General features: G+C 35.4%; 1 protein-coding gene across 2 annotated transcripts; it reads left to right on the top strand.

Moving 5' to 3' along the window:
- Nucleotides 1-1,858: 1,858 nt before the first annotated feature.
- Nucleotides 1,859-4,578, top strand: LOC146578998 (uncharacterized). Of its 2 annotated transcripts, XM_085269460.1 has the most exons (5): nt 1,859-2,003; nt 2,893-3,143; nt 3,311-3,478; nt 3,599-3,694; nt 4,145-4,578. In XM_085269460.1, the coding sequence occupies exons 2-5, from the start codon at nt 3,000-3,002 to the stop codon at nt 4,460-4,462; spliced, it is 726 nt and encodes a 241-aa protein (XP_085125586.1). In that variant the 5' UTR covers nt 1,859-2,003; nt 2,893-2,999; the 3' UTR covers nt 4,463-4,578. The 2 variants fall into 2 exon arrangements, with proteins under 2 accessions (XP_085125586.1, XP_085125585.1); XM_085269459.1 differs by lacking the exon at nt 1,859-2,003 and having other exon boundaries at nt 2,447-3,143.
- The last annotated feature ends 5,273 nt before the right edge of the window (nt 4,579-9,851 follow it).

Raw genomic sequence — 9,851 nt, 5'->3', positions numbered from 1 at the left:
TCAGTTTTATATTGAAACTGGTTAAACTAATGCAACAAATTTGACATTGATGGTACTGTAGATATATGTACGGTAGTGCTGATTGTACGAGGCTGTGAGCTTTCGTTTTCTAGTTAGTAGATTTTTCATTATTTAATTAATACATCTTTAATTCTGTCATGTTTGTGATTTCAGGAGGATGGTCATACCATATCAGTCTTCCTCTTGAGGGAGGCAGCAATTCACAGCTTTAATGTGGGCCACAGCTGCACAGCACAACATATACAAAGATTGAGGTATGAAGAAGCTAAACCTTTGTACCAACATTTCACAGCAGTGTCTTATCAACAAATGTTTGGAACTAGGTTTTGAAATGTAAATACATATTCTTTCAGTCTGGGTCAAAATATGAAATAATATTATATATATATCATATTATGTTACACACACACACACACACACACACACGAAAAATATATAGATACATAGAGGTCCAGATGATCATAATCCCAAGAGGTCTTTGGGATTTACTTACCTGGATGGATCATGCATCATATAATGCATAATGTAACACATACATATACACACATTATGTGTACAAATACAAACAATGTATGCGTCTTGGTGATTTACTGAAACCACATGATGGCCATAGATTTTCTTTTTGGATAAAAAATCGAATGTTTGCAGGGCTAAATATGTGCTTATGCTCTGTCAACAGACAAAAGTAGAGGACAGAGCGGAGGTCCTCATCATTGGTGTAGCTACAAGTGAAAAGCTGAACCAGCTTGAGGTGCTGTTGGACGATGGACAGAGCCTATTCATTGATAGTGAGCTGTGGAATCCATTTGACAAGGAACTTGGAGGCAGCGGCCACGGTTACTGTTCAATAAGCGGAAGCATATTGTGCAGATTTAAAAAAAAAAAAAATCAGTGTGAATAATTTAAAAAATGTACAGTTCCTTTGTTAGTTTTTATTCAAAAATAAAAAAATATTATATTTTATGAATTAAAAACAATGAAGTTTGTTATTTTTTATGTGTATTTAGAATTTTTAATCACACATTGTTAAATTCTGTACCATAGTTAACTGTTATACTTTTGAAAAATCTATGAAATCCAAAAAAGAGCTGGAAATACATAAAAGAGTCTAATGTTTATTAAATGAAACTGGAAGTATGGTTACTAAAACATGCTTTGTGTGACAACAACAAGCTACATCTGAATACAGGCAAGGTGATAGCAATTGACTTCAGTAGGACAAAGCGATCTGAGCACTCATTGATATAAGATACTTATGTTATTGTGCAGAAACTTAAGTCTATTTTAACGTCTTATCCTAAAAGAATCTGAATGTAAATCTACATGCTGCCAACAGAGAGATGCCAAATTGCATTTCATTATTCTTGTACCAGTGACAGTATAGATCTATTGTTTGACCAACAGTTACACTTCAAGCTCTGTGCGTGTTGACAAATGTCATCCTTAACCCTCCTGCCTTCTTGGGACCTTTTTGTGCCACTGCTACACTGTAAGACCGAATAGTAATAGTTTGATAAATGAAATGAGTTCCAACTACTTAAAAACCTGTTATAAGTTCATACACCTTTATTTTTTTGAGTAGTTTGAACAATTTTGTTTTTTCAAGTTATCAGTACTTGAATATATTGATTAGTTTCTAGCATTGCGCTCAAATAATTTGAGTTTTAACACTGACGTCACTTACGTGCCTACGTACGTACCTACGTGCGCCACCTGTTTCTTTATGAAGTGCTGGCAACCATCTTGGATTCCTCGCTTCGAGTGCGAATGCCCGCTCATTACCCCGAAAGAAACTTGTGGAACGTTAATATCCGAACAGAAATAAAAACATTTGTCAACGGGTTTTTGCGGCATTGCCTTTGACGCTGGATAAAGGAGGGCATGCTATGGTATGTTACGGACTTTTGAACTGGAACAGCTAACCCTCTGCACTTGGCTAGCTGCATTTACCGCCTTCGCGGCATCTTCAGGAGCGCTTTGTGGTAAGTTTTATTTTTTCTGAAACTATAGTTCTCCGTTGTAATATGGGTTTTTATCGTCATAAATGTACAACTCTAGCAGGCATTTAAGAATTACATGCATGCGTCGTTTTATCCATGTCGGCTTGGCCCCAAAGTGTTTGCATGAATTATGCTAATACGCTCATATTTAGTATAACACATTATTAGTCCCTGGGACTAATAATGTGTTAATAACTTTTCTAATCTCTTACTATTTTAAAAGAAGTCTTTAGAAGGCATTTCTGGATTTGCAGATTATAAACTGCCTTGTGGTTAAATTGTTGAATCAATATGCACTGCTGCGCTGCTTCACACTTAGCGCATACGTGGATATTGATATTGGCTAGCCCATTTGCTAACTAGTGGAACTTAAAACTTACGTTTAGTTCTCTGGAGTTGTGCATATTAAAACTGGGGCAGCAAAATTGTAGGCACAGGACATACTTACAAAAGCAGTGAATAATCATTACATAATTACGCGGTAGAACTTGGTTTACATTGCAAATAGTTATGTATACCAAGTTGAAATGTAGAATCTTCTGAACTGTAAAATTGTTGTGCCTGGTCTATTTTAGGTTAGCTTAAGGGTGAATCCATCAATAATATATTTACCAAACAGTTATTTTTTCGTTTTATTTTATTCTGATGCCCAGTGTTCATTAGTGAAAGACTTAGTTTTTTATCTGTCAGGGGCTGGGTCTGTGAACCAGCATTTTGAGTTTATTTTGTAGTTTTGCTTTCTTATGTTATATTGAAATGAGGTGAAGTTCTTGTATTGTTGTTATTATTAGTTAAGGTTTAGTTGAGTTCTGGGCTGGTTATGTTTCATCTGTGTCTCCTTGGTTGTGTGTCTTTTCTGTTCTCTGTGTAGTCTGTCTTGTCTTCTGTGTTTTACTGTTATGTCCATGCCAGGGCAGAAGTAAATTTTCAGGGGTGAAGATGCTGTTTACCTTGACCAGCTAAGACTACAGATTGTAGATGAAGTCGAGAAAAGTGAAAAGAATCCTGATTACAAAGCTGATGCTCACAACTTTGGCCTTGCAATGCAAAGAGATCATCAATGATGACCTACCAGTAGGTCAGATCCTGGATTGCTGGCCTACTCTGAAATCCCAGTCCCAGGTAAGAATGTATATAGATGTATCTAACAAGATGTATTTTATATCAACCCCTGTTATCTGGCCTGTCTGAACAAATTATGCCTTTGGAGTGTAAGGATTTTGATGTATTTTGCAAAGATTTATAGACTAATTGAAACTTGTAAACACAAATGTATCCTGTGTGTTCAGATCTGTGCAGAATTCCACAGGATTACAAACCTCCACCTGAAGAACCACTTTTATGCTGTGCTGGACCAACATGCTCCCCGGCTCCAGAGCTTATTCAGAAAGAAAGCTGTTTGCACAGGGAACGTGTCTGATGTCCTGTCTCAGCTCTTCAGAAGCTATAATCTCCAGGTTAGTGAGTTTTTGTCTTGTTTTTTGAGCTTCATTTGATTTGATCAATTTTTCAATTTTAATTACCATTCTTGACTAGGTTAGCCAATAATTTAAAATAAAAATTTTCTTGTGATGTAGGAACAAGCTGATATCCATGCCCAAAGTGCTGGTGTGCTTCATGCCCTCTCTGCCTATTTGTACGAAGACACCTCTACCTTCATCAAAACATGGGATGTAAGTTTTGGACAAAGTTGTGAACAATATCTTAGTAGCATCCTTGTTTAGATTTCTCAAAACATTATGACACTTTGAGAGTTTGAGAAGCATCTCCATGCTTGGATCTGTCTACAACAGTGTCCATGTCACATAATGGAAACACTACATGTTTTTAATGTGCGTAGACCTTCTATAATGTTCCTAGCCCAACCATACATCACTGTACAAATGAAAAAAATATATAACTCTTATTGACTTTCTGTTGTTATTGCTACGAAGAGGTATGACTTTGCTTTACTAAAAGTACTATTTTTGTCAGTTTGTTTTCTCAAATCTTGGTGTGTTGTGGCTTTTTTGTTGTTCAAACAATTGATTTCTGAGCTAGTAATAATCCAGAAATGTGACTTGTATAGATGAAACTAAGAGAAATAGGAATGCACTAACATGTAGTAATTTTGTTTTCTGTAGATGATGCATTCTGATAGACCAGATATTAGTGAAGTGCCACTTGGACTCCTCCTGATCAGAGCCAATTCCAGCGATGCAACATTCTTCTGCCCTGAGAAGACTGCAGTTTTGGTCGAGGGTAACATGATCATTGTTTTCACCACCCTGGCTGATGCATTTCTAGTAATATTTGGACTGACTGACGTCCTGCACCTAAGCTACCCAAAATGTTTGGCCAACATTTTTGACTTTATTCAGAAAGTTTTGATGGGTCTGAAGGGTGGGAAGTTGAAGCCCAAAGTGCTGAGTCTTAAAAATGATCTTTTGGCAGCAGAATAATGTCCAGGATTCCTACACAGCCCTCAAGTGCCTGTTAAAGCAAGTAATTCAGTTTATCATGTTTCCAAGTCTGGATAAGTTTTTTATAAAAGGAGAGAATAGAATAAAGAAATCTTTGCAGACTCCGTTTCATACTTCATTATCTAAAAGCCACATCCAAAGTAAAAGGGGTGATTTTATTATTGTTATTTATTTTTTTCCCCCCATCATCACTTGTGTTTTAGTTGATTTTGATTGTGTTTTTAGTCAGATAACTGTAAATCTATAGAGAAAATGAAGGACAATCTCATTTCTGGCTTCTAGGTGGGATCTTGAATGTCACTTAAGGAACGTTCCTCCTGAACTACTCATAACTGACATAAGGCGCTAAGGAGGTTTATAACACTTTGTTTATGTCTCTAAAGAAGTATTTTTCTATTTAAAATTTTATTGCTTTGTTGTTGAGACTGTGATTGCACTCTACAAATGTGCATTTTGCATAACCACAGTACTGGCATATTAAAAAGGTTACCAATTATATTTCAGTGTATTAGCTGCACTATACTATTACTTTCATTCGGTTTTCCCACCTAATAATGCAGGATTTTCTTTTCCTTTTGTTTGTTTTTTAATAAAAAGGCCATACTCATGTGTTAATCAAATTTGAATACTCTTAAAACATGTTGTGAAATTCTTTATTTCTAATATTGTAACCTTGTGCCAAAATTTCTGACATTCCCTATAAAATGTGGTGGATTTATGTCTTTGGGCTTTTTGTGTCAAAGTAACTCAATAAATCTGTAACTTGAATTTATATTTTCTGTCTTATGTTTTTACAAGTGTAATTATTTTGGGCACTTTTTTTTTTAATCAAATTCAAAACACAGTAGATTTGGATATTACAAGCATTTGTATTTAAAATTTTTGAGTTGTATTAGCTTAAAATGGTTAACATTTTGAAACTAAAAATTAATTCCTTAAAGTTACTTGAGCTAGATTTGTACTTGAAACTCAAAATATCAAGTAGAGAGTACTAAACCAAAAATGTGGATATAACATAAAAACATTTATCAATGGTACTTAAGAATATTTATCTAAAGCTAATAAATAAAGTGTGTTTATTTAACTTTTATTTTTAAGTTTTAGTTACTTAAAATATTTTATGTAATCAGTTTCACCAAAAGTTTTGAGTAAAATTAACTTATTGGGTTTTACAGTGTATGTGTTAAATGGCTGCCATTTCCACTGTGTTCAGTGGAATATAACCAAACTTGCCACAGGATAGTTTTTACCTGTCAATGTTAATATTCCAGTGTGAATTCCTTAAATCAGCCTAAAATGGCTGAGCAGCAGAAATCCCCACACCCATCACCCTGGGGACCATTTTCTGCCCATTGACTTCCATTATAAACGCTATTTTTCAACCCCAAATTATCATCATATGATTTTATTTTTTCTTCTTTTCTTGGATGTCAATGAAGACTCAGGGCCTTGAAGTTTTAATTTTTAAATTGCAAAAAAAATGCAAAAAAAATAATGGCAGGTCAAAATGTATGTTGGTGCCAATCTTTGGTCCATCTAAAGGCCTACTTATAATGACAATCACATATTACTTCAACTGGTTTTTTGTGGAAATATTTAGTTTCGTTTTTTGGTTTTTGGGGCTTATAACACAGGGCGCTCATGTAATAACACTGGGATTTGAAGGGTTAAAACAACGAAAATATAATTAAAACTTTACATGAATATTTCAGGGAGAAGTAGTTTTACAAGGTTGGCTAATTTAAAGTGGAATAAAATATGGATATATGGTCTTTTTATGGCGTGGCTGAGAATGGTCCCTAGGGTGATGGGTGTGAGTTTTTTAAAGGATGGCAGGAGGGTTAAGGGCTACTAACACCCTTATCAGGCACTTTAGCACTAAAAATGATCTTAAGCATAAAGAACATTCCACTAAGCCAACAAATGCCGATCTGTATTATTAGAACTGCCTCTTTGAAGTGAACGACACGAGCCGGCTCCCAGGATTTCTTTTTTTCTATCTCTCACCCTCTCTTTCGCACTTTTTTCCCCGCTTCACTCTGCACGAGAGCCTTGTGCTTTGCGCTGGGAAGAGGGGAGCACAGGAACAGAGCCGGAGAGCCTGGGGCAACAACTTCACATTAGAAAGATTGTGTTGTGTTTTGCAGTGTTTTGTGTTGTTTCACTTTAAATTAATTTAAAAGGAAAAAGCTGAAAATTTAAATAGTTAAAAGTTGAAATGTAAATAGTTGGTTTATGTATTATATGACTTATTTATTACATTTTATGTGGAGTGAATAAATAAAAGTATATTTATGGTGGCCCCTAGAGACAAAGCATGTACAAATTCCAAAACACATACAAACTCCAAAACATGTAAAAACTCCGAAGCACGTACAAGCTCCGAAGCACATACAAACTCCATGGCACGTACAAATTCCGAAGCACGTAAAAACTCAGAAGCACGTATAAACCCCGAAACACGTAAAAACTCCAAAGTGGCTACACAAGCCAGGAAGTACCAACAACTGTATTTGGTGTGTGATAGTAACAGGTAAATGAACATTTCTTAAAAATTATTTGAAATATATATATATATATATATATATATATATATATATATATATATATATATATATATATATATATCAAATAATTTTTAAGAAACGTTCATTTACCTGTTCATTTACATATATATGAGTGCTCGTGTATAAATACACAAGCAACAAAAAAACAACAGAACATCCTGAAGAGCTGGTTGGGAGCTGAAAGAGCCGGCTCTCTTTAGTGATCCGAGCCAAAAGAGCCTGTTCTCTACAAAGAGATGGAATTCCCATCACTAGTATGAGATTTATTTATTCCATTTTATGTGGAGTGAATAAATAAAAGCATATTCACGGTGGCCCCTAGAGACAAAGCATGTACAAACTCCAAAACGCATACAAACTCTAAAACACGTACAAAATCCAAAGCACGTACGTAAATACAATATAGCATGTCCTGACTGCGGAGTTTTGGAAACAAATTAAAACGTACAGCTCTGCTATCACTTCCAGCATAAATGAAGACAGAAAACTAAACAGCAGTGACGTTTGTAGGGTTACTGAAGTTGGGCTAGCTGGTATATAATGATGTGCTACGTGACCGCTAGCGACACAGCTATGTTAACATAATATAAACAAGCTAACTTTTTTTCCACTCGATAAAAGTTAACGTGAGCGTTCTCGGTGGTCAGAAACAAATGTAATCGCATGGCAGAATGCTGTAAAAGGACCAAACTTCAGCCAGGAGAACAACTGAGATAATCCATCCACAATACGAGGTTAGTCATTCATATACTGCTGCATGGGCTGGGCTGCAGTTACATCCTAAGGTTTTAAAAACTGAGCTTAAATAAATGATTAGCGGTAATAAAAGCCGAGGGAGATCATTGACTGTTTTAGGAGCTTTTTGAGATCAAATAGAAGAAAATACATAACATTAAACATGTTAACAACACAAAAGCCATATTAAACGCAGACTACTTTAGGCCTGGAAGTAGGATTCGTCACGTCATCACTTAACGACCGGATACCTTTCTAATGTGACGTTGTTGTCCCTGGATGTCTTTCTCTCTCTTTCCCTCCTGCTCTGTTCCTGTGCTACTGCAAGTGTAACTACCGCCCCTCTTCCCAGTGCAAAGCACAAGGCCTGCATGTGGAGTGAAGCGGAAAAAACGTGAGAGAGAGAAGGCAAAAAAAAAAAAAAAAACCCACACTCCGTGGTATGTAACGCCAGGACTGCCATTATGAATTAATTAAAAACACCAATAAATAATTAATTATATGTGGCAATAATTTATTAAAATTGGGAATACATAATTAAAAATGGAAAATAATTAATTACATAAATATTGTTGACACATTTAATTAATTAATTATTGACACATTTAATTAATTAATTATTGACACATTTAATTAATTATTTGTGTATTTCACATTTTAATTATTGCCACATTTAAATAATTGTTTAATGGTGTATTTAATTCATTCATTCATTCATTTTGGCACAGTTGACTCCTTCAGGTCTCATCATGAATTTGCTTTATCTGTCAACCTCACCCACCAAACTCAGGGGGCGGGGTTAACGCTGATCGAGTCAAAACCATTGCTTTTGTCTGGTGGCCATTGTTTTTAGCACACAACAACCAGCATGTTGAAACTAACAGAACTGAACTTTGAAAAACCCTGTTTGTGTGTCACCAAGTACCGTTTTAATATTTTTTAGTCGAGAATGTAGTGGTTTAATCTTCAGATGTCTGGTCGGTTTGTCACGAAACAGCTTCTTTGCAAAAGTGCTTTGATGATTTCGGAGATGACCCAGTCTCAGGTAAAGCGTGGGACAGACCCACTTGCCTTGCAAGCAATTGAGCTGTTATTACCGCTGACAAAATGCAGGTCCTGGTACACAGCTGCCATAACCCCCGCTGTACACTTCAGTCATTTATTGAGGTTATATTTATTGGATTTTTATTTCCTGATGTTCGTATTTGTCATATCTGTTTCAGTCGCCAATTCAAAATTATAACTAATATTAAAAACATGTTTAAGGAGGGGAGAGAGAGCAAATAAATCCGATTAACATCTGACCTTTGGGTTTTTGTTCAATAATCAGTGTGACTTGTGTATAAACGTATAAAAGAAATAACGTTCATGTAGTAACTGCTAGGTTTAACTGTACAAGAGGTTGTTTGACACTATGAAACTTCATTGTGACTTTATGATGTTCGGTTATATTTTTCTTGTTACTATTAATCATGAGGGTAAACAACCCCATACACCACGGAGCGAGGTCAGCATATCCACGATATCTTTAGCTCTATGTTAACCCAGAGTTTCACAGCTGAAAATGTCAGCATCATCAAATAATCTAACTGTCATCTACGAATAATTCACGGGCCATATCAATATGATTTTACAAAAACAAAAAAAAACAAAAAAAAAAAAACACCCTTATTACTGCCAACTATTCCAGAGACATGAAAACTACAGTATGAAGAACACAAAAATATAGCAGTCTAACACAACACTGTAACAGAGATGAACCGTCTTCTGCATTTTCATCAGCATAAGAGACATAGCAGCAGATTAGAATAACATTTATACATTTAATAAATCATCAAATTAATACACAAAGCGATCAAACCTGTTCCGACAATTTGGGTTTGTATCCCCTCACTCCCTGCTGTTTAAATGTTTGAGAGGAAGATTAGATATAAAACAAACGTCAAACATACTCAATCTACGTTCACATTTGATATGAGGCCAGCACGTATAGTGGCTATGTCCTGTTTTAAAATGATGTAAAATTGGTGTCTGACCTGCATAGATCCAGCCACTCAGAATCTGTG

This window comes from Mchenga conophoros, linkage group LG3 (assembly GCF_057382185.1).
Source record: "Mchenga conophoros isolate Kocher_MC1m ecotype Shallow Benthic linkage group LG3, M_conophoros_male_GT1.1, whole genome shotgun sequence".
Lineage (NCBI taxonomy): Eukaryota > Metazoa > Chordata > Actinopteri > Cichliformes > Cichlidae > Mchenga > Mchenga conophoros.
Note: the sequence above shows the minus strand (reverse complement) of the source record. Positions and strands in the feature narration are given on the sequence as shown.